This window comes from Canis lupus, chromosome 26, assembly GCF_048164855.1.
Source record: "Canis lupus baileyi chromosome 26, mCanLup2.hap1, whole genome shotgun sequence".
NCBI lineage: Eukaryota > Metazoa > Chordata > Mammalia > Carnivora > Canidae > Canis > Canis lupus.
In genome coordinates this window covers 48,615,543-48,640,243 of record NC_132863.1, presented here as the reverse complement: position 1 = coordinate 48,640,243, position 24,701 = coordinate 48,615,543, and the positions used below count along the sequence as shown (strand labels likewise).

Below are 24,701 nucleotides of genomic sequence, written 5' to 3'. Positions count from 1 at the left end.
GGTACCGCCGCCCGCCCCGTTCTCCGTGCTCCCGGCATCGCTGGCCGATGGGCCTGCCCCCCAGGACTCAGTGTTCTCTTGCCAAGAAATCGTGTGGGCAGTTTAGCGAATATCCTGTTCCTTCCCAATTTCGAATTACCGTCCCCCGGCAGCGCTGGTCACTGTGTTCCCGTGGACATCTGGCTCTGCACCCAGCATCTCCGCTCCTTTCAATAGAATTAGCGCCCTGTCCCTGCTTGGGGTGAATCTGATTATGGTGGACCCGGGGTGGAGCGGCCGGCGGGGGGCGGCGGGGAGGGCTGGGAGCGGCCACCCCGGCCCGGGCCCCACTGGGCCTGCACGTGGCTCCGGTTTCCTCCCGAGCTGACCAGCTCCTGGGCCCTGAGGGGACCCGGGGCCCTGGCTCCACGTCCAGCACTGATGCTTGACGCTCCCTCGGCCGGGTTCCCCGGCTTCCACCTCGGGTGGCCGCGGCCTCAGGAACAGTGGTGGTGAGTCTGGCCGCTGCTCCGGCCCGTCCCGCCCCACGAGGGCCCGGCTGTAGCTCTCAGCTACGTCGCCAAGGCCGGCCGGCACGCCGCCCAGTGACCCCAGAGCAGGCCCCCGATGCCCGCGTGGCCTAGGGACCGTCGTTCTTCCATCTCCGAGAGAACACAGCCACGTGGCCACTGGGCCCCGCTCTGCTTCCCTCCTTTCCAGCCAGAGTCTGAAACAGTAAATAGGCCGGGCCGGTCAGCCTGAGAGGTGCCACCGTCCCCGCAGGGGCGGGATGGCACTGCGGCGTGCAGGGGCCACCCTGTGTTTCTAGGCACCGCAGTGAAGAGCACGGCAGCCAGGGTCTGGGTCGTGCCAAACGGCTTGAGCACATCCGTTCTCAGGCTGGGGTGGGGGTGGGGGGCGGCCTGGTCCCTCTTGAAGATCCTGATTCCTGGGAACAGGGGCAGGGGGGTCCAGGCCGGCCTCGGCCCGAGGACCAGGGCAAACACGCCCCTGGGTCCAGCTCCCGTGGGCGGAGGGGCAGCGGCCGGGTGCCCCCCCGACTCGGGGCCAGGGATGGCTGGCAGCAGGGCGCCACAGCCCACGGAGCCAGAGGGCCTGACTGGCTCCAGGGAAGCTCGCTGTCCCCCCCACCTCCGCGGCCTCCAGCTCTTCTCTCTTGCAGGAGCACATGGCAGCTGAGGTAGTTCAAGGGGACCAGGCTGTCCCCCGGGGATGGGCCCAGGGCAGGGGCTGCCTTCCAGCTCGGGAACTGCAGGGTGAGTGGCGACACGTCCTACCCACCCTGGCGTCTCCGCTTGGCGTGTCTCAGCACCAGGGCTACTGCCTCCGTGGAGTCTGCCGTCAGCCTCCTGGGCCCACCAGCCCGCCCCCCATCCTCTGAGCACACAGGTGCCCAGGCCCACCTCGTCTGACCTTCACGGGCATTTACTGAGCATCTGCTGTACGTGGTGTGTGTGGAGTGCGTGAACACACGGGACTCAGTGGGGAGCACGACAGTCTGGGGGAGACGAGGGGCCTTTTCCTGGAGGAGGAGTCTATGCAGAGACCTGAGAGATGAGGGGCACGAATGGGCGAGAGAAAGGGGTGGGGGCCTTAGGAGCCCGCGGGGCTGGGCCGGGGTCCCGTCACACACTGTCGCAGAAGCCAGAGGAGGGGTGAAGGGGGCGGCTCTTCCACGAGGTGGGCAGAGCCTGGGGGCCAGGAGGGGCCCGGGCCGGGGCGGCCTGCGGCAGGGTGGTGCCCGTGGGGCTGGACGCCGTGGGCGGTTGGGAGACAGTGGGGGGCTGAGGCAGGATGCAGGGGTGGGTGGGGTGGGGCAGCGGCAGGCAGGAGGCGGTCAGCGTGAGGCGGGGGGGCGACCCCAGCGACACTCGGCCTCTCGGGCGTCCAGGGGTCTGACCTCAGCTTCCTGCTGTGATAACCCCGGTGGGCGTCCCCTGGTCAACGTCCCCCAGGTTGGAGGCCCCCTCACGTCCTCCTCCCGTGGCAGGAGTCTCCGGCTCATGCAAATGTCTCAGCACAAGCTTTCCCTGTCATCTGACAGCCCGTCCTCCCCGGAGCCCGTCAGCCAGCCCGGGGCTGTCAGAGTCCTGGTCCCCCTGCCGCGAGCCTGTGAAACAGGATTTGTTCTGCTTCAGCGGAGTCGGGGAAAACTGCAGCTGGGGGTCCTCAGAGCTGCCCTCCCAGCCGAGCCTGGCCACGCGGGCGGGGGGCGGAGGCGGCCAGAGCGCGAGAACTCGCTGCCTCCATTTGCTGCTGCGACGCGCTGGACGCCCCGACAGGCCGCGGCCACTGGGGCCTCCTTGCTCCTGCTGCCACCGCCACGTCTCCCGACATCCACCCAGGTGAAAACGGCAGCCTCTGGAAGGTCCGTCCCAGGTGTGCGGTGTTCCGGGGCACTTCCCGGGCTCCCCCGGGGCCATCCTGTGTGGCCCTGTGGATACCGGCCCTACAGGCGAGGCCAGTGTTCTCGGACGGCCTGAAGCGGCCCCTCCGGCCCGGCGTCCTGGGGCTCGGGCTTCCGCGCTGGCCGTGGCCGCGGGCCAACCACCCGCGCAGGTGCCGGTGGGCCACGGTGTGCGGTCAGTGCGGCCAGCCTGTGTCATCCCAGGGAACTCGGCCACAGGGAGACAAAGTCTCACCAGCTCGGAAGCTACAGGAAAAACCCAAGCTCGGGGGACTGAGCAGAGACAGCGCGTTCCTAACACTGGAAAATTAACTTTGAGGCCGCCCTCGGGGCTGCGAGGCTGCGGACCGCTGTGGCTGCTTCCGCGTGAGCAGCCGTGTCTTCTGGCCTTCGTGCCTGCTGTCCCCACACCGGCTGCCGCCCGCCCCCACATGTCCCTAAGCAGCACGGCCGCCCGTGGCCATCGCGGTGGTGGCCTGCATCTTTGCAATCCTGGGGACCTCCCAGCTGCCTTCTTAACCATCACGGGCAGCCGTGGCCTCGCGATGTTCCCTACCCCCCCCACCCCGGCGAGGTGCTCCCCTAGACATCCTGGGTCATGACACAACTGTCACGGGTCCCTCCGCTAGCAAGACTGCCATGAACTGGCCAGCCGTGGCCCATGGAGGAGGGTCCTCGAACGCTGCTCACGGTTTCCAGAGCCCTGGGCGCACACTTCTGGCGATGTGGTTGGCCACCCGTCCCACCGAGACGTGGAGTCTGCGGCCCAGCCCGTGCTGGCCTGGCTCTGACCGGTGACGTGCAGCGGAAACCCTGCGTCCCGAGCCAGGCCGCCGCTTTCCTGCTCTCGTGGCCACCACAGCGTGAGGAGACCGTGGCTGGTCTCCTGGACGGCCAGGCCTAGGGAAGGGCCAGCGCCAACCTGCACGCAGGTACGTGAGGCCGTCTCGGACTCCTCCAGGCCCGGGGAGCCTCCGGGGGACAGCAGCCACCAAGGCGACCCCAGCCCAGACCAGCAGAGCCAGCCCAACCGCCACCCCAGGATCGCAAGCAACGTTACTGTTCGTGCCAACGAGGTTGGGGCTGTTTTGTTACGCAGCAGAAGCTAGCGGATGCACTGCCTTCCCGACGAGTCCTGTGGCTCTTGATTTATCAGCCGCATCACTACACTCTCTTTGAAGAGAAACACCCCTCGTGTAAGTATCCGCCCCCCACCCCAGGGCTGACAAGAAGCCCCGAGAAGGCAGGGTGCCGAGGAAGCTGGGGAACGGCAGGCAGGGCATCATCACGCAGCCGAGCGGGCCGTCCTGCCCCCGAATCTGGGGGCTGGTTCTGTCAGGACAGTCACGGCTCCTGCGGCGTCCCCCGTCGGCTGTGCTGCAGAGCGGGGGCGAGGGGCCCACAGGGGGCCGGGGGACCGTTTCCTTTCGTTTTTATTTCCTGGGGAGACAGGCTCACCCGTGGGTCTGACTTCTTGAAAGAGCAGCAGCATCTCAGTGAACCTGAGCGCGAGAGCGGGCTCTGTGCCGACGGCTCGGAACTCGAGCGTGGAGCCAGACACGTGGAGCCGGGCAGCTGAGCCGGCGGGCCTGGGGCCCTCGGGGTCTGGGTTCGCTGGCGTCTCAGGGGGACCTTCCCTCTGTCCCCACCATCAGCAAACGTTGCTTCGTGCTTCGTGGGCTTGTCATGTGCACTTGTGCGTCTGCGTGTCCACGGGCATGAGCGTTCCCGTGTGCGTGTGTGCACAGATGTGCATTTCTGTGTGTGTGTGCACGGTGAGCATGTAGGCGAGCGTGTGTGAGTGTGCGTGAGCACGTCTGAGTGCGTGCAAAAGTGTGTGCAAGCGCATGAGTGTGTGCGTCTCTGTGAGTGCGTGTGCGTGTTGAGCGTGCGTGTGTGGCTCCATATGTGTTCCCAGTTGGCTTCGGCGTGAGCAGAAGCAGGGCAGTCCCTTAAACACGGACTCGCGTCGTGGTGCTGCGGGCCCCGGGGACCCGGCCTGGCGCCCTCACCCCGCTGCCCTCCGCGTCCCCGCTGCCCTGCGCCCTGAGCCAGGCTGCCGCTGAAGGATTGTGTTCAGAACGAACTGTCCCCTCATGGGGCTCCCGGGTTGTGCCGGGTCCTGCAGGGGCGGGAAGGGTAAGTGCGGGGCCCTGACGACCAGGCTGCGGGGTGGGGACCACGGCCGGGAACCCCGCAGGGCGCTGCACTGTGAACAGGAATCGGTGGGTGCCCCACCTCGGGCCACCCTTCCCCGTTGGTCCCCCTGGGCGGCCTCGCAGATGGGGACGAGGGGGCAGTGGAGGCCCCGGCCGCCCTCTCCCCAGCCCGAGCCTTTCCTCTTCAGCCCCGGGGGTGCCCTCCCCTCCCGCCGCCCGGAGGTCGGTCTGCCGCACACCGAGTGCTGCGTCCCTGGTTCGTACGCTGGGATGTGGCGCCCACGGGTGTCGTGTCGGGAGGGAGGCCGTCGGGGGTGAGTGGGCCGTGAGGGTGGGGCCCTTGCACCAGGGACCCCCGGGAGCTCCTGTGCCCCCGCACCGTGTGAAGACAGGCGAGAAGCCGCCGTCACCAGCAGGGAATTGTGCTCTCGCCAGACACCGGATCCGCCATGTCCTCACCTCGGACGCAGCCTCCACCCCGGGAGGCACACGTGTCCGTTGTTCAGACCAGACGGCCCGGCTCCGAGGGGCTGTGCACCAGCCCGCAGAAGTGGGGCCGCCTCAGCGCACCTGCCGGGGAAGCCCCGGGGCCTGGAGGCCACTGTCCTTGGTCATTTAAAACCCACAAAACGGGACACCTGGGGGGCTCAGCGGGTGAGAGTCTGCCTTGGGCTCAGGGTGAGACCCCGGGGTCCCGGGATTGAGTCCCTCATCGGGCTCCCTGCGTGGAGCCTGCTTCCCCCTCTGCCTGTGTCTCTGCCTCTCTCTCTGTGTCTCAGGAATAAGTAAATAAATAAAATCTTTAAAGAACCCCCCCCATGAAACATTTGTGCCAGGACCTGAAGGCGTCCCCTAAGAACAAAGGGGCGGGAAGCCCGTGTGCAACACCCGGAGACATGTCAGGGCCCCCCCTGCTTCCCCCACGAGTGGCAGCGGAGCCTGACGAGCAGGCCGAGGACGCCAGAGCCTCACAGGGCGGGCCCACGGGCGTGTGCGGGGAGGGCTCCCCCTCTTGCCCCGTCACCTGCCCCCCACTGGCCCCCGCATCTCAAAAATGAACCAGAGTCATGCTGAGTAGCTAAGCCCCGAGGACAGGACGCTGGGGACGGGTGGGAGCGCCAAGGAGAAGCCGCCCCGACCCGTTGTTGCCGCGTGTCTGAGACCCCGGTGTCCCCATCTGGGGAGTCTCCTGCCCCGTAAGCTGGGACGGTCCAAGGAGTCCCCAGCCTGGAGGGCGGCCGTGAGGGTCGGAGCCAGCTCCTAACGCCATCGGGAGCAGCGGGAGCCACCCGCGGGCGCGGTCGCGCTTCACCCAGAAAAGCCAGTAGCCGCACCCTGGCCGCAGCAGCGCCGCTCAGCCAGGTGGGTGCAGCCCTCGGCCGTGGGGGTCCCAGGTGGCAGGCGGCTGCGGGGCCCGTGTCCCCCACCTGTGGCCCACCGCGGCCTCTATGGCCTGGCTTTCCAGGGCTTCTCTTCCGGAGCCAGGGAAGTGGGGAGCCGGGCAGGGTCCCCTCCCCCACCGCTCCCCGGAGTTAGCGCTCACGACGCCCCCGGAGCGGTGACCCTGGAGGAGCCTCCGGCCGCCCCGCCGGGGACTGAGGAGGCCGCTTCCCCGTCATGACTGGTGATCACGATTCATTTTCTCTGACAGATCTTCTCCCCAAAAGGTGCCCGCACGCCTTGATGACATTTAAATTACTGGGGATTTGCAAGTCCAATGCCGGCGTGAATATTCATGGATGCGTGTTCCCTTCTGGGGCACAGCCGGCCTGGGCCCCGCCTCTCCGCTGCCATGTGACAAGTCCTCCGACGCCTGTGGGGGCTTCACATTCTGGAACCTGGGAGCCGCCCGTTGCACGCGGCTGTCCGCACAGTCCTCAGGGTCGCCCCTGGGGGGTCCCAACGGGCCGGGAGGCACAGCCCAGGAAGGGCAGGAGGGCTGGACGGGGTGGGCAGGAGCGGGACGAGCTGCGGCTCCCCCAGGACACGGCAGACCGTCCCCGTCCCTCACCAGCAGGGAGCAGACGGCGTGGGGATGCGCTCCCCACGGTGCCCCCCCCGCGAGCCTGGACAGCTGGGGTGACCAGGGGCCCATACCCTCGGCCACGTCTGACCTGCTGCCAAGGCTGCGTGACCCGGCCAGCCCGAGGCGGGCCCGCAGGATGGTGGCCCCGTCGCTTCCTGCGCGGGAAGTAAAACACGCACATGCAGCCTCTGTGCCACGCGGCTTGGCACCTCCTCAGACAATAACAATAATGAAAAAAAGAACTACCGTGTGTCCCACCTGGGAGTCTTCCCCAAAGAGAGAAGTTTGCACGCCCACGTTCACTGCAGCACCAGCCCCACAGCCAGCAAGTGTCCACCCACGGGGGGGGGGACGAACAGGATGTGCTGCGTCCGCACAGCGGGATGTGGCTCAGCCTGAGAAAGGAAGCGAGTTCTGGCACCTGCTCCTACAGAGTCGAACCCGTGCCACGAGCCAGTCACAACACCCCGACCCACGTATGGGGGCCCCTGGGGGAACCAATTCATGGATATAGGGGGGACGGCGGCCGCCAGGCCCTGGGGGAGGTCGGTGGGGGGACAGAGTGTCCGTTTTGCAAGATGAAGAGAGTCCTGGAGACGGCTGGGGCAGCGGCCGCACACGGCGGCACCGTGCTTAGTGCCAGGGCGCTGCGCCCTCAAATACGATTACGACGGTAGATTTTATGTGAATTTCACCACGTTAAAAAAATCAGAAAAATTCTCTGAAACCTACAAACATACAAAGAGTTCTTAAAACCGAATAAGCAAACAAATACCTCAAAACACGGGCGCAGGATCTGAAGCTCATCAAAGATTTACGGGTGACCCAACAGGCACGTGCAGTGATGCTCGACACCCTATGTCATCGGGGAACTGCTGGTTAAAATGACGGGATGTGGTCTGGTGGCTCTGCTCCCGGGAGCAGAGACCTCCGGCCACACGAGTGTCACACGTGGGTGTCCACGGCGGCGGGGCTCAGCATCGCCAGACCCTGGGAGCGGCCGGGCGGCCCTCGAGCGGGTGACGGTGAACTGCGGACATCCGGACGGCGGGAGCTACTCAGGGCCAGGAAGAAACGGGCTCCCAGGCCAGGGAAACAGGGAGGAGGGAGAGAGGAGCCCATCGGCACAGGGACCCCCCCAGTGGCTCCAGCTCCGCCGTGCGGAAAAGGCACAACCACGGAAATGGAGAAAAGGAACAGCTTCCAGGCAGAACCCCGTCACGGCCCTCGGATGTTTGGGAACGGTCCCTGGGTCCCCGTAGTTCTTAGTTCCCACGGCCGTCCTGGGGACCCCGCGCCCACCGTCACCTTTCTCAGGATGCACCCAGTTCCACTTAAAACAGACACAAAATTACAGGATTAAGACCTAAGCCAGGGCTGCCAGGTGCCCCTGCAAGAGCTGGGGAGGCCGCCCAGCTGTGGCCGGACCCGGGGCCGCTGTGCACTCCCTGAGCCACCATATCCATCCCGCCCCCCGGTGGTGACAGGCGGGGGACCCGTCCTCACCCCCCATGGCCCGAGGGGGACCAAAGGCCTCTGAGGGCCCCGACGGCCGCCAGCCCCTCCCTGCAGGTGGCTGTCCCACATCCTCCACCTGCTGCGGGGAGCTAGAGGCCAGGGTCCCGTCCCCCTCCACCACCCCTGCGGCCTCGCCTGTTGTGGGGGAGCAGAACCTGCCCCCGGGGCTCCGGGGGGACGGGGCTGCCACGTGAGCCCAGCAGCCCCCGGGGGCGGGCAGGGCCCACAGCTGCAGGCGGCATCACAGCAGCCCTGCCCCTGGGCCCGACGGTGGGGCCACTGTGGGGGACACTCCCGGGGGTCTCAGCATTTGTCACCACGCCTCACATCCTGCCAGGGTTCCCAAACCAACTGAGACCTAAACCCCGAAGCTTCTCTGCTCAACAAGCCCGGGGTGTACCCCGGGCCCCGTCCTGGGCGTTCGGGGGGCCACCCTGCCCGTTTGGCCCAATAGCGCCCCAGCTTCACATTCGGGAGGCTCTCGTCGTGGGCTCAGGGGAGTGGTCACCCCCTCAGGGCCTTGGGGGGCCTGAGCTCCTGCTGCTGCCCCTCCCCCACGCCCAGCAGGGCTGAGCTCAGGTCCCACAGGGGGTCCTGGATGTCCCCCCCCCCGCCCCCGTGTTGGTGGGCTGCCAGGCAGGGATGCGGCGGCCTGGGGCTGAGCCCTCGGGGCCCGTCAGCCTTCCTCTTCCTTTTCCCCCACAACCTGCCAGCCTCACGCCAAGGCCTGGAGCCCCGGCGCTGGCGAGCACTGGCCCTGCCTGTAGGGGACGCAGCTGAGAGCCGGGCTGCCTGGCTGAGGCCGAGGGCCCTCCACGGATGGACAGACGGACAGACACTGTCCTCGTATCCACAGGAGCAGGGCAGGGAGGCCCCCGGGCTGGGTCCCGCCCCGCTGAGACATCACCGCTCACCCCAACACCTGAGTCATCCGCCCTCCCCGCTCCCCGCTGGACGCACGGCCACCCGCTGTCCTGGCCGGTCGCCCTGAGCCCCGCCCGGGCTGCTGAGAGGGGTTACGGGTCCTGATCCCGGCGGCTGGACGTGGGTACGGCCTGAGCCCTGGGCTGTGCCCGGGCGGGGACCTGGACGGGGGTGTCCCTGGGGGCCTGGAGGCCTCCCCGCTGCGGGGGGCTCCTGCCTGGCCCGTCTGACCCCAGTCAGAAGCTATCTTCCGCCGAGCGCTCAACCGGCCCCGTGTGGAAATGGGGCCCAAGCACCGGCGGGCAGTTAAAGCCACAAACGGCTTCAAGTTTTACTGAAATAGAAACAGCTTTGCAGAGGGGATGTTGAGAAATGAGCTCTGCCGCTTTTAGAAACCAGACAGTAGAAGTCTGCAGGACGGGCCTGTTGGAGACAGAAGCTCGGTGACCCGTGGGAGGGCCGCGGGCGGCCGGTGGGGGCCCTATGTCGGCGGAGAGGATGACAGACGGTACCACGCGACCCCACGTCAGTCGCCAATAATGAATAATAATAGGGAGGCACGTCCTGGGCGCTCGGGAAGCACCGCGCTGGGCTCCGGGGCCACACGTGAGGGGACAGCTGGCCTCTCCGGGGACCAGCGTGCGGGCGGCAGGGGACGGCAGTGCCGCCTCACAGGCGGGACACGGGGTGCAGGGAGGGGTGGCCGGGCCCGACGCCGCCACCCCCCAGGCCGGGCACCCCCTGGGCGTCCTTCGGAAAGAGCCCGTCCTCCTGGGCTCCCCGCGCCGCGGCCCTTCCTCCGGGGCAGGAGGGATGACGAGGCGTCTGCTTGTTACCGATGGAGGCGGAAATCCCGGGGCCGGGCCCAGCTGCCGCCCCAGAGCCAATCCGCTCCTGTCCAGGCGGCGGAGCCGGGGTTTTCACGCTGGTGACTCCAGCGCACCACGGGGGAAGCCGGGGGCACTTGACCCCAGGATGCCCCCACTACCTTGTGATTCGTTAATAAGGTCAGGGAAGGGTCATCACAACCCGGCAGGCGGACCTCAGAAAGGGCTGGAAGTGGTGCTCGACGCCCTAAATGCCAACGAAGGGCTCCCGTTGGGGCTGCGACGAGGCTGCGGGTGAGCATGGCCCCTGTGCGCCCGCTGCCCACCTGCGGAGCCCCGTGGACCGTGGCTCCTTTCAGCTCCTGCCTGGGGAGTCCCGGGGCGAGGGTGGGGCGGGGTTGGGGGTGGGGGTGGGTCGGGGCAGGGTCAGGGCTGGGGCGGGGCGGGGTCGGGGCTCCACAGCCAGGTCTTGGCAGGACTCAGGGCTGGGGAGCAAGCTCATGGGGGGCCGCGGGGTCTGCGCGCACCCCCGTCCTGTAGAGAGAGGCCCCGGCACCTGCTGTGTTTCTGGACCCAGGGCACCAGTCATCTGCCAGGAGACAGAGCGTCTGCCCAGGAGCAAGCCCCCTGCCGGGCCGGGCGGCCCTGGAGCTGTCCAGTGGGGCTGCTGGGGGACACCAGGACGTATGTCCAGGTCCTGCTTCCAGAACCTGCGAGTGTAGCTTTATTTGGACAAAGGGTCTTTACAGATGCAGGTGAGGACGTCGACATGAGCTCACCCTGGATTCGGGGGGTCCTAAATCCAGTGACAAGCGTCCCTATAATAGAAAAGGAGAGTCACAGACAGAGGAGACACGAGAAGACACCGGCGCAGACGGGAGGGACGCTGGAAGGGGCAGGAAGGAGGCTCTAGAGGCGCTGAGCCCTGCGCACACCCTGGCCTCAGACTTCTGGCCTCCAGAGCCGCGAGGGGCTGGGTTCCTGCCCCCTGAGCCACACAGTCGTGGTCCCTGGTCACCGCGGCCCCAGGACACTTACACGGGTCTCAGGACGGGCAGGAGCAGGAAGCTGCGTGGGGTTACAGCCTGTTCCAGACACGAAGGCCCGCCCAGCTGGTTTGAACTGGAAGCTTTCTGCGCCTCTTCCAGCTCATCTCCACATCTGACATAAATGTAGGCATTTTAATACATTAGACGGGCGTCTTTTAAACAAGCTGTCAGGAAAATGAATTGCAGGAAGTCGAACGGGTGCTAAGCTTGTGTAAGTGCCCTGCAATTATCTGCGTCTAGCACGCTGGCAAGTGTGACAGGGGTGCCTCAGAGGCGCCTCGCTCTTCCCGAAAGCTTCCTGCGGCTGGGGTGCACCTCGGCACAAGACCATGCTCAGGCGTCTGCGTGGCCGCCTCCCCAATCTTCTGGGCCTCCGAGGGTGGAAAGGGCCCCCACGGACCTGCACCCTGCAAGCCCCAGGCCTGGCAAGTGCCCGCTGCTCCTCAAACTCCATGCAGCACCAAGGCGGCAGGGGTCCCCCAGCGGGCGCCAGTGCCCCCGAGGGCAGCCCCCTCAGCACAGCAGGCCTCGGGGCAGAGTCCAGGGCCCAGGCGTCTGCCAGCCTGTGGGGAGCAGGGGGGCCTCTGGGCGGCCAGTCCTGCCTCACGCGGGCCTCGCTGCCAGCGCCGCAGGGGACTGGCCACGACCCGGCTGCCCGACGCCTGGCTCACAGGGGCTCGCATCTGCGTCGTCTCGTTACCCTGCCTCGGGCCCTGGCCCCTGGTGCCTGTGCTCCTGGCCGGTCGTCCCGGGAAGACAGGGGACCCCTGGAGGCCACGACCCCCTGGAGGCCGCCGGAGAGCGAGGCTTCACCAGAAGCTGGTTTCAAAGAATCGGAACGTTTTTCCATCTGGCTGGCCCCCGCCTTGCCAGGCCCGCCCCTGGAGTGGGGGAGACAGAGCCACGGCGTTACGGGGCTACGCACCCTGCGGCAGTCCAGGAGGGGTCTCCCCTAGGCTGGGGAGCTCCCTGCCCCCACCCGGCGCTCCTTCCCTTTACGGGTTTCCAGGAGCAGCTGGTGAGCCCAGACGCAGAGATCCTGGGAGGGAGGCCGGACAGATGTGATCGCTTCTCCCTCAGCCCCAGGCAATAAATAGTGACCTCAACAGCTTCCGACCGTGCACATCCTGTTGGGCACAGAGCCTGAAGCAGACGGACCTACAAATGGACAAATCTTTGATTTTGGCTCGGCACCAGCAAGTCCTGGATGTCCCGACGCCCGGGGCTCCCAAGTGACATGACCCAGGTGCACTTCCGCCCTCGCAGGTGGAGGCTTCGTGGTCCTGCCAGAGGACGGGGGAACTTAGACCCCGGACAGCAGCCTCCCGCGGCCTGCTGGGAGCAGTCACAACTTAGCAACCCCCGAACAGGGACTCATCCCAAACAGCCCGGACTCTCTGAACTTCAGGAGGCTGAAATCATGTGGGTTTTGTTTTGTTTTTTGTTTTTTTTTAAATAGAGGAAGCATTTTTGAGTTATAAGAGCACAGAACTCGCTGAAGAATGCTCTTAACCTTTAAATATGTAAGGGAGAGTTACTGAATTTTACAATAAATTCACCTTTTAACAGACAGTGTGCTAAAAATGTTTAAGTCCAAATAATGTCTCTGTTTTTCATAAGCTCCAGTATAAGATTTACTCAAACACAGTGGCTCTCTTCAACTTCCCGTTTCTAGGATAACCATGTTTCTTTGTTGGGTATTCTTTGCAGCTTTGTTTTAATAGTTCCTTTGAACCAACATCTTCTATCATAAACTGTCTCAGATATTTTTGAAAGTAGGCAGTGTTTAAAATCCAGGATGACTCCCACTTGGGTACTGGACTAGCTCTCCTGTCATAAACAACCATGCAACTGTACACAATGCACCAGCCAGTCGTTTCAGGCACAGGACGAGCTTCGGCACAAGACCACAGTGGCCGAGAGCAGGGAAACTCCCGAGGCGAGCCCCACTGTCACCCGTTTCTCTCCTTGGGGACATTTTCCTGATTGTAACATTAGGAGCTGAGGTCTGGACCCAGCATGGCTATTCCAGCGGAGGACACAGAGCTCAGCAAGAGCCCTGGGGCCGCAGGGCAGTCTGAATCTGCAGAGAAGGCACTGAAAAGAGAGGCCTTCCTGGGCGGGTGGGTTCTCAGAAGCCTGTGAGGGGCTCTTCGTGGCTCTGGGCTGGCTGGGCTGGGTTCACAGGTTGAAATGTTGACAGCCTTGTGGGAGGTGGCTGGCATCCTGGCATCCCAGCAGTGCTGGAGGGCAGAGGCCTCATTAACACCCCGAGTGTTCTGCTCGGATGCCAGGAGGTCCACACCTGAGGAATGAGCATTGTGCCCTAAACTAAGCTTAACTGAGCCTTGAAAGAAACCCCCCAATCCACAGGGGACATTGGGACTTGAGTCAGAGGGGCTTGGTTAAGCTGCACAGACGAGCTGTAAACCAGGGTGATCAGTCTGTAACCGGAAGACCCACCCCAGCAAGAGTCGACACTCTTGAAAGGAAGGTAACAGAACACAGAGGCTCTTCAATGCACCATCTACTACGTTCAGCATAAATAAAAAAATTATTAGATATGCAAAGAAACAGGAAAATGTGACCTGTTAAATACGTCAAGGGAGAGTTACTGAATTTTACAATAAATTCTCCTTTTAACAGACATTAATTAAATTTAATTAAATTAAATTTAAATTAATTTAAAAAAATTAATTTAATTATTTAATTAAAGCAGCCCTCCAGGTGAGCAATGAGAAGTGAGAAGTGTCAGGCGTGAATGGGCACAACGTGAATTCTTACCAGACTTTGATCACTTAAGGATGCATGCTTACAGCCCCAGAATAGCCGTTACAAGAACAAATACAGACGGGTGTACCCAAGAAAGTCGGGCGAGGAAATAAAATGGAGTGCTCTGGCTTTCCAGTCAGAGGACTAAGAGAAGAGTCTCTGGAAACTGGTGGGTGTGGGAGGAAATCTCAGCCATGAGACAGCTGGCAAGGGGATCCCCAATTTCTGTGCACGAATTGACACAGATCCTGAGCTTACCCTTGACCTGCACGTGCATGGAACACACCTAAAGAAGCAGCGTAGGGATCCCTGGGTGGCGCAGCGGTTTGGCGCCTGCCTTTGGCCCAGGGCGCGATCCTGGAGACCCGGGATCGAATCCCATATCAGGCTCCCGGTGCATGGAGCCTGCTTCTCCCTCTGCCTGTGTCTCTGCCTCTCTCTCTCTCTCTGTGACTATCATAAGTAAATTAAATAAAAAAAAAAAAAAAAAAAAAAAAAAAAAAAAAAAAAAGAAGCAGCGTAAAGGAAGGACCAGAAAGGTGCACCACACCATAAGCCACCTCCCAACGAAACCCTGCGTGGTGTGTGCACGGGCTCTGCAGATAGCACTGACGGAGCCACCACCACCAGGGAGGCCGACTGGCCACTCTACCTGGGCTCTCTGCCCAAAGAAAAGAATCCACTAAAAACATCAACATTCTCCAGGGGGTTCTAAACAACACAGCCATATTCAAAGTGTTCAGAAAGTACCCAGAATCCACTTGATATGGAAAGAACCAGGAAAACATGACTAATACTCACAGGAAAGACAATATACGGACCTCCCTCAGGAAGGCGTATATGGTGGGACTTGAGATGAGGACCCTGGAGCAGGTGCAAGAACCATGCTCCTTGAGGTAAAGGCAACACTCTTGAAATCAATGGAAAGATACAAGTTCTTACAAGATGAAAAGAAACTACATTGAAAGAACCAATGGAAGCTTTGAACTAAATGACACCATGTTATCCACCCAACTGACCCTCAGAGGGAGAGACACCCACCAGAGCCAGTGTGTGTTCTGTGCACACGTCACTCACTGGCACAGGTCGCGCCTCTTCGCCGCCGGACAGATGTGAACAGCTCCAGGGAACCGAAATCATGCAAGTGTGTTCTCTAAGCACACGGAATTACAAATCATGACAAATGTTGTCAACATTTGGAAACTAAACAACACGACTCTAAACAGTCCAAACACTAGTGGGAGTCTCAGGAGAAATAAAATATCTTGAATCAAATTAGAATATGTTTCCACAGTTTTAAGATCCTACTAAAGCAAGCATTTAGGAGGGGAGTCAGAGCATTCGATGTTTAAACTACAGATGGGTAAAGGCCCGGAGTCAATAATCTAAGCTTCCACCTTGAAGAAATCTAGGGGACTGTGAACAAATTAAATCCAAAAGAAGCATGGAAAGGAGATGAAGATCGGGGCATAAGTAAATAAAAATGAAAGCAGGGGGCAGACCCGGTGGCTCAGCGGTGTAGCACCGCCTTCAGCCCAGGGTTTGATCCTGGAGACCCGGGATCGAGTCTCTTGTCAGGCTCCCAGCATGGAACCTGCTTCTCTTTCTCTCTCTCTGTATCTCTAGTAAATAAATTAAAGATCTTTAAAAAAAGAAAAAGAAAAAGAAACCAGGGAGACAACAGAAAAAAATCATGAAACCGAAAGCTGGTTATTCAAAAAAGCATAATAATATCAATAAACTCCCAGCAGAATAGACCAGGGGAAAGAGGGTGCACGGTCACCAGGAACGTGAGAGCAGGGGGGGTCCTGGCACCTGCAGGAAGCATCAGGGCGACAGGAATGCCACAAACTCCTCGCCCCCAAATGTGAAAATAGACCAATTCCTTGAAAGTCACAAGTTGCCCAAACCTGCTCAGGCAGAAACACAACCCTGGGATCTCTCCACGCCCATGAAGGGAACTGAACCCATGGCTGGAACCTTCCAACAAAACCCCTGGCCAACGTACTCACTGGGGGACTCTACTCAACCTTTCAAGAAGACAGACTCCCAGGTCCACATAATCGCTTCCAGGAAACAGGAGGGAGCGAGTACTTCCCAGATCACTCCATGAGGCCAGCGCAACCCTGATACTGGCGCCAGACAAGGATGCACAAGAGAGTAAAGCCACAGACCGACATCTCTCATGAGCATGGACACAAAAGTTCTCAACAAAATATGAAACCAAATCCAGCAATATATAAAAAGGAGCCCAGACCAGACACGTGAGGCTGGTCCGACATTGAACACCAGTCAACATTTTCCACTGACACAAGGTCCCAGGAGTCGTCAAATCCACGGAGACAGAAGGCAGAGCGGTGGTCTCCGGGGCAGGGGGAGTGGTGGCCGGGGACCAGCTGCTTCCTGGGGACAGAGTTCCCATTGGGAGGTGAAAGGCTGCTGGACACGGGTGGTGGGGATGGTCACCCAGCACCGAGAACATGCCTCGGGCCACTGAGCTGTCCACTTAGCAGTGGCTAAGATGGTGAATTTTATGTTATATGTATTTTACTGCAATAAAAATGTAATCAATGTAATTCACTATATTAACTAGGGAAGAAAAACCACATAACCATACCAATCAATAGATGCAGAGAAAGCACTGGACAAAATCCAACATCCATTCATGATTTCTTAATCCAATAAAGGGCATCTACTCAAACCTTGAACAAAAAACCTCATCCTTGATTGTAAAGTGGAAAGACTTCCCCTCTAAGATGGGGAAGAAGGCCAGGAAGTTTTCTCTTCCGCTCCAATTCCATATCCTACTGGAAGTCACGGGCCAGAGCAATAGGGCAATGAAAGGAAATCAGAGGTGTACAGATTGGAAAGGATGACATAAAACTTCCTCTATTCGCAGAAAACGCGACTGTCTATGCAGAAAATCCCGGGGAACCCACAAAATAATTTGTAGAATTAATAAGTGTGCTCTTCACGGTTGCAAGACAGGACGTCACCACACGAAGCCCAATCGCACTTCTCTACGCTAGCCATGGAAAACTGGAAATAGAAAAATAATTCCCAAAACATGACTGCTTAGGCATAGATCTAAGAAACTACGTCAGGATCTGTATGTGGGAAGTTGGCTCCAAGGACAGCAAAGGGGACCTAACTTGGCGGGGGGATCATTGTACCCGGGGACTGGATGTCTCGGGGTCAGGATGCCGTGTCTCCCCAGCACGGCTTGACACACTGACTGCCTCTAAATAAAAACCCTTGCATGCTTTTCTTGTGGGGACTAAAATTTACGTAGAAGGCCAAGGGACAAAAGTAGCAGAGCAGTTTTGGAAAGGAGCACAGCTGGAGGACGCAGGCTGCTTGGAACGCGTCCTGTGGAGCTGCGGTGCTGGAGGCCTGTGGGGGCAGGGGCAGGACAGACACACAGATGGAGCGGGGCCTGGGCGGGGCCCCGCACAGGAGGTCAGGCGGCTTTTGACTAAGGTGCCCAAAAAACTCCAGTGCAGAAAAGATCATCTTTTCATGACCGATACTGCCCACGTGGATTCGTATATGTAAAAAAGAAAAAAAAAAAAAAAAAGAAAAAAAAAAGGCACCCATATCTTACCCTATAGAAAAATGAATTCAAAACAGATCACAGACCTAAATATGAAACTATAAAGACGATAGACAACAGCAGGAAAGATCTTTGTGAATTCCTAGACACAACACCAAAAGCATGATCCGTTAAAATGTCTGGTAAGTTGGACCCAATCAGAACCATAGCTGCTTCCTTGGGGACGTGCAGTGTTAGGAAAACGCAAAGATAAGCCGCTGAAGGGGAGAAGATGTCTGCAAATCACATGTCTGGACAAAGTACTTGAATGCAGAAGGTATTTTTAAAACTCTCGAAATGCAACAACAAGAAAACAAGTCCATTTAACACCTGGGCAAGCTCCTGGCCGGACAGTTCGGCAGAGAAGGAGCACAGGTGCCCACGGCACACGGACAGATGCTCCACATCACCTGTCGTTAGGGAAACGCAAATCAAGCCACAGCAAGACCCCATTGCACACCCCCTGGGTGGCTAAATGAAAATAAAACCCAAACCTACAACTGTTGCAGGTGCCGGGCACCTGGGTGGCTCGGTGGGTGAGTGCCGGGCTCAGGCCGTGACCCCGGGGTCCCCGGATCGAATCCCACGTTGGGCTCCCTGCATGGAGCCTGCTTCTCCCTCCGCCTGTGTCTCTGCCTCTCTCTGTGTCTCTCATAAATAAATAAAATTTAAAAAAGAAAAAAAACCCTATCGCAGCTGCCAGCAAGGATGCGGAGCCCCGAGTCCTCCTCCCACGTGGCTGTGGACACTCCGTACGGCACATCCGCTTTGGAAAGGCTTGGCAATTCCCTAGTAGGTTGAACACATGTCCTGCATGACCCGGTAATCCAGCTCCTAAGTGTCTGCTTGGGGGAAATGAAAACGCGTGTTCACACAAAATCCTATACCCGAATATTAGTAGCAGCTTTATTTATAATTGCTCCGAACTGGAAACTGCCCAAACGTCCTCCACCTGCCAAATGGATAAATAAACCATGGAATCCTCCCCCGACATAGGAAGACCCTATTGATGCAGGCAACAGCCTGGATGAGCCACCAGTGCCAGAGTCCGTGAAAGAAGCCAGACTCATGGGGGGACACCCCAGAGGCCCCGTTTATGTGACATTTTGGGGAAGGTGCAAGGCCCAGAGAACAGATCCTGGGTTCCAGGGTGGGGTGGGGCGCGGCGGGCCCCAAAGCAACAGCATGAGACAAAGCTCCGGGGCGACGGGACTGGCCTCCAGCCCCTGGGGAGGTGGTTCCGCGGGCCTGTGCACTTGCCAAAACTCAGAAGTAAACAAAGGAAAAGTGATTTTCACTAAGTGTAAATGTTAAAGTAAAGGGTTTCCTGCAGGGCCCTGCTGTGTGCACCCCTAGAGTGTGGATGCCCTTGGGTGACAGAAACAGCTCGCCGCCCCGGGAGGGGAGCCCACGCATCCGACGGCCCGGCCCCCCCAGAGGCGGCTGCATCCCAGCGCCCTCACCGGCCGCCGCCCGGAGCCGTGGCAGGCATCTCGCGTGTATTAGGTCTGAGCCCGGAGTCGGCAGGCAAAGGAACGAGGCCCAGAGTCTCGCTGCTCGGCCGGGGTCCTGCGGCCGCCCAGCGGTGAGGCCACCGGGCTGCGGAGCCCCAAGCTGCCCCCCGAGCCGTAGGGACGCTCCGGGCGCCCCCCCCCCGGGTCCCCACCCCGGCCCAGGGATTGGTGGAGCACCCCGCTGCCGTCGCGTGTGCCGTCACCCCGCGGGCGGAGGCCGGGTGCCGGGTGCCGGGTCTGGCTCCCTCCCGGGGCCTCAGTTTCCTGGTGGGACCTGAAGAGCCCGGGCCGGCCGCAGGGCCTCCGGGTGGCTGCACATCTGCGGGCAGCGGCCAAGCAAACGGCAGGTGCTGCTGGGGAGGAGCCGGGCGAGCTCAGCACCGGGTCGTGGCAGGCCCTCCCCCTGCCCCCGGGTGCCGCGCGCCGGGAGAGCGCCGCCTGGGGGACCCCGCTGGCCCCTCGGGGCAGGGAGCCTCCGGAGGACCGGGCGCCCCCAGAGCCTTCACGGGCTGGGCCGGGCCGCAGAGCGCTTCATGTGCGCCTCTCACGGACCCACGTTCGCTAGGTCACCCCCAGCACAGCTCCTGGGTTTCCCCAACGCGCGCACGACTGTCAGGGTGTGACGCAGCCTCCCCGTCCCCGGCCGACGGGCCCCGGAGTGACGCGGGCTCAGCAGCCACCTCACCGCGATGTCCCCTCGGGTGCGGGCCCCTGGCGGGAAGCGGCGGGTGCTGGGCCTCGGTCTCCTGTGGGGCATGCGGCCCCCTCCCCGCCGGCTCCCCTGTCGGGACTGCACACCGATGTCACACTGTCCCTGAACCAGAGCCTGGGGGACCCGAAGGAGCGTCCGTGCGCCGCGCAGCCACCTTCCTGGGGACCCCGTGGCTCGCTAACCTCTCCCACAGGTGCCGGCGTCACGGGGGCTCACGGGCTGGGGGAGGAGCGGAGAATCGAGGTGCCGCAGGATGCAGATCCTGAGAACACGACTCATGGTCTGACTTTCCTGGAACAGTTTTCTTCGCCTCAGTGGAGAGAGGTCCTGCGGCCTCTTGCTCCATGGAGTCGCATCAGGCGAGGGCCGGGGCAGGTGGCTGTGGGGCCCAGCTCCTGCCCTGCGGAAGCGCTTCCATCTGAGCAGGTGACAGAAGCAGGGAGCCCCCAGGAGCGGGTCCTCCAGCCCGGGGGCCACGGGAGGTGCACGGGGCATGAAAACAGCAACACGGCAGTGCTGGCGCAGGCCGCCCAGGCCTTGCCCTTCGCTGGGGGGCGAGGCTGCCACCGCGATGCGGTCCCTGACTCTGCTCCCGCTCCCCGCCCTCGCCTGGGCACCGCTGGGCCGCGGAGGGGCCGTCCTGCCCCGGGAGGCGCCCACGTTCCCTCCGTCCCTGCTCACGGAGCACACCTGCACCCGGTGTGCAAATACTTTACCACTGGTCTGAGCATCACAAAAACTAAATTTACTGCCAAAACAGCAGAACCAGGTCTCGGCAGAGGAGAAGCCCTGCCGTTTGCCAGGGCAAAGCCACCACGGGGCACCAGGTGAGGACGAGCGTGGGCCCTGGGCCTCTGCCCGTGTTGTCCCTCAGCACCGAGGGCCGGGGCGACCCTGATCCTGGGTGTCGATGCTCAGGACACCTGTTAGAGAAGTCTGGGCGCTGAGCTTCCCTCCCCTGCCCGCTGCACGCGTCCAAACCCCAGATCCCACCCTGCAACGCGGACAGGATGCTGCGTGGGAATGCGGTCATGCACAAGTGTGTGTGTGTGCACGTATGTGTGCACAACCTGTGTGTACGTGTCTGTGTGCATGCACACGTATCTATGTGCACGCATGTACACTCCATGTTCACACGTGTATGTGTGTTTCTGTGTGTGCGTTACAGGTGTTTGCACGACTATGGGCACAGTCCCCCAAGCTTTAGAACCCTGGACTGGGGGGTCAGCACCCCCCCGGCCCTCCCTCTTTAACTGGGGAAATGAGAACAGGCACAGGAGCAGCACGTGCCTAGGCGCTGAGGCCGCAACTGCGCCAGAGCCGGCGAGCAGGTGAGCAACCGCCCTGGGGGGCAGCTGGACCCTCACTGAGCCCTGGGTCAGGGCTGGGGGTCACCAGCATCACAAGGCTGGACGAGCCTCTGGCAGAGTCAGAGCTGAGCCAGACACTCGAAGCCCCAGGCCTCTGCCACCGCTGGTCACTGGTCCCCTCGGCCCTCGGGACCGCCCGCGTACTCAGTGAGGACTCGCACACGTTCGCGGGAGGGAAGGACGTGGCCCTGCCCCACCTGAAGCCAGCAACAGAGCGGCCGGGGCACAGGACGGACGTGGTGCCTGAGGTCAGAGCAGGGCAGCGGGCAGGACTGCAGGGGACCGGACAGGAGCCGCACAGCTGCTCCACGTGGGCAGGGCCTCCGTGGGGACCGCCGCGCACCCAGGGAGACGCGTTCCGGGTACGTGGTGGAGGCAGGGCTATTTCTCAGGGCGACGGTCTAGTGGGAAGACCCCTCGATGGCCTGGCACACACGAGCCTTCCATTCTGGAAGTCTTCACTGCCGTCAACAGTCTGAGGGAGACTGAATCCCGTTCCCTCCCGGGCTCTGTGGGCACCTCCTCCCGGCCGCCTGTCCACGTGGGGCCCAGGCCCGGGGGCCTCTGCTCCAGCTGCCCTCCCAAGCAGCTCCGCTCAGCCCAGCTCCAGGCTGCACGCTCAGAAAATGCCCGGCTGAATTCAGGAATGACTATTCAAAGTTGCTCAGAAATCTGATCCCAAATCCTCTCATTTCTAAATATGATTTCTGAGCACAAGTGCCCGGGGATGGGCTCCTGTGGACGGGGAGGGCCGGCCGCTTCCTGGGAGACATGCAGGCTTTTCTGCTTTGGAAAGGGGGGCTGTTTGATCGGCCAACACCTCCCCACTTGCAGCACGGTCGGGGAGAGGGGCACACACAGACAGGCACCCCCCACCCCCGTCAGGAGTCACTGCTTAAAAACAGTGGATGTTCGCCTTGACCTGCCCAGTGGCCTGGAAGGCCAGGTGGGGGACGCGAACCCGGGGCACCTCTCCCGGGGCGTGCAGAAGGGAGCAGGGATGGTGGTGAGGCCCCCCTGCCCCCGCAGCGGTCAGCACGGAGGGAAGGGAGCCTGGTGCGAGTCTTCCACGCACGTGGTTCGGGCCTTCAGGGGAAGCCAGGCCAGTCTCCAAGGGCGCCAGGAAGCCAGCAAGCACCGAGTCAATGCCCGGGCGGCACTATGTCTGTGGCGCAGAGGGGGGGCCTGTCTGCAGTCGACGCTCAGCAGACATCTGGCAAATGGGGGAACGACCAGGACGCACCCTGCATGCGTGGCTGTCGCAGCCTCCGAGCACAGGGAGTCCGAGGAATGACCCTTTGGGAGGTGAAGTGGTGCCACTTAGGCGTCTGATCGCACAGGACCCACAGAGGGGATGTTTCGGGGGCTGCGCTTGCTCTGCTGTGGCTTGTTGATGAGGATTCCAACCCACCAGCTCCTGGCCGAGCCCTGGGAGCCAGAGGGTTGGGGCCTGGGTGGGGGCGTCTCCCGGGTGGGCAGCGAGTGCTACGGGCCTCATCTGCTGACCCAAACCGGCCACGTGAGCCCTTTGAAGGCAGGAGGCGTGCTGCTAGGCCCCTGGGCACAGCCGGCCAGAGAGGAGCGGTTGGGGGGGGGGGCGCGGGGCCCCTGAAGCCGCAGCAGGCAACTTCCCACCGTTCATGGCCCGTGGCCCCATGTGCCGTTGCCTCCAGTGCAGAGACCACATTGCAGACAGGCAGCCGGGCTCTACTAACCTCCCTGCTGCATGTGGCTGGGGTGGGGGTGCTCTGCACGCAGGGGACCCCGCAGCCACAGGTTCTCAGCACAGGCGTTGTGGGGGGCACTCGGTGGTGGCTCGTGGAGGGTCAGCCGCAGCCCAGGGGATGAGGGGCAGACGCCAGCTCCCGCCCCAGCACACCGTCCTACTTCCAGCACGGGCCCTGCTGTAGGCGTCCAAGGACAGCCAGGTGGGGACGGGGCGGGGGGCACCCTGGCCCCCTCCTCTGGCTCCACTGAGCACCTGCAGGCCCCACCCAGACCCTCCATCCTCAGGCCACGCTGCACCTCCATGGCTGCCCGGTCCCAGGGCCGTGATGCCACCCCAAGTGGCATTTCTGTCCAGACCTCCTCCCACTCAGGGCCCTTGCCAAGTGCTCCCTGACCGAGAGGCCTTCTCTCCAGGGCCGACTCCCCTGCCTGTCGGGACGCCTCATCCCAGCCGCTCTCCTGGGGGGGCTCCCCCCAGGCTCCCGCAGCACCTCGCTGAGGCCCTCGGGGGCTGCTGGCCACTGGGCCCCGGTGTTGCCCCCCACGCAGCTCCCCACCTGCCACCACGCCCAAATACGTAAGACCTTCCCAGCAGAAGCAACTTTGTCATCACCACCAAGACGTGCCAGGAAGCACGCGAGCGCTTCCACGTGCTTTCTCCTGAATCCTCTCCCCCGTGAGGTCAGGGCTGCCATCACCTGGCTCACAGCCAGGACTTCTGGGGCTTAACCCAGGAACCGGCGCAGGGGGCATCGGGCTCGGCTCCCCCTCCCAAGTGTGAGCAGGAGCAGGAGAGCCAGGAGGCACGGGGGCGGTGTGGGGGCCACATGGGGGGATGCACGTAGCCTCCGGGGCCATGAAGCCTTTGGGAAGCGATGAAAGTGGCCGCCTTAGCTCTCAGGGACTTTGGGGACAGCCGAGGCCCATCTGTGGAGCGTCAGAGCCGTCACTGACCTGACAGCCCAGCCTCCTGAGGTAGAAGGAGGGGATGTGATGGGGGCCGAGAGCTGGCAGGTCCGCAGTGAAAGGAGGGCAGAGGGGGTGGGGCTGCCCCCAGCACCCGGCCCCCTCCCCCCCGCCCCTTCCCAGCTGCCCAGGAGTCACATTTCCTGGTGACCCCGCTCCCTGTCCCAGAGGGTGCGCAGCCTGGGGAGTCTTGTCAGCTGAGGGGCAGAGAAGCCGGACGCGCCTTGAGGGAGTGCCTGCCGGCCCCTGCCCTTGCCCGCCCTCCCCCCCGCGACGCGCTGCTCACCTGGATGACCACCTTGATGGTGGCGGTGCCCACGACGGGCGTGCACACCAGGCCGCCGGGGTGATGGCCGTCGGCGCTGCGGTTCTGCTGGCCCATGGTGAAGGGCATGGGCACGGCCAGCAGGCCCGAGGTGAGCCAGATGACGCTGATGAACTTCTTGGTGCGGCTGCGAGACATGAGGGTCTTGGCCCTGAAGGGGTGGCAGATGGCCAGGTAGCGCTCGACGCTCAGGCTGGCCACGTTGAGGGCGGTGGCATAGGTGCAGGCGTCGCGCAGGAAGTAGTAGCCGCGGCACACGGCGTCCCCGAAGGCCCAGGGGTGGTGCACCCAGATGAAGTTGTAGAGCTCCACGGGCATGGCCAGCAGCAGGATGAGCAGGTCGGACAGCGCCAGGCTGCCCAGGTGGTAGTGCACGGTGCTCTGCAGGTTCTGCAGCGACTTCTTGCGGCCCAGCGTGAACGCCGTCACCGAGTTGCCCACCGTGCCCACCACGAAGAGCGCCAGGTACACGGCGGTCACCGCCACCTTGGAGTAGATGTCCGTGTTCACGTCCAGGTCGCTGCTGGGCGCCGCTCGCGGCCGCTCCGACTCGTTGCCGGAGCCGTTGCCGAGGCCCAGGCCCGGGACCAGCAGCGCCGCCTCCAGCCCCGAGGGCGGCAGCGGGAAGGGCTTGGCGCCCGGAGCAGCGCCCCGGGGCCCGGGGGCCGAGCCGTTGAGGCGCATGGTGGGCGCTGCTCCGGCGGGGGCCGAGCAGGGGGAGCCCGCGGGGAGGCCCCGGGACGGCGAGCGGGCGCCCCGTCCAGCCCCGGCCGCGCTCCCCGGGCGCTCGAGGCCCCGGCTCCCCGCTCCCG

At 62.5% G+C, this 24,701-nt stretch overlaps 1 protein-coding gene across 1 annotated transcript in view; it reads right to left on the bottom strand.

The window, feature by feature from the left end:
- The window catches only part of NTSR1 (neurotensin receptor 1), a 38,561-nt gene extending 13,860 nt beyond the window's left edge, over positions 1 to 24,701 (bottom strand). Inside the window, exon 1 of the mRNA XM_072801690.1 lies at positions 23,851 to 24,701. Coding sequence (XP_072657791.1) covers positions 23,851 to 24,573 — 723 coding nt within the window. The 5' untranslated portion in view covers positions 24,574 to 24,701. The remainder of the gene's footprint in view (positions 1 to 23,850) is intronic.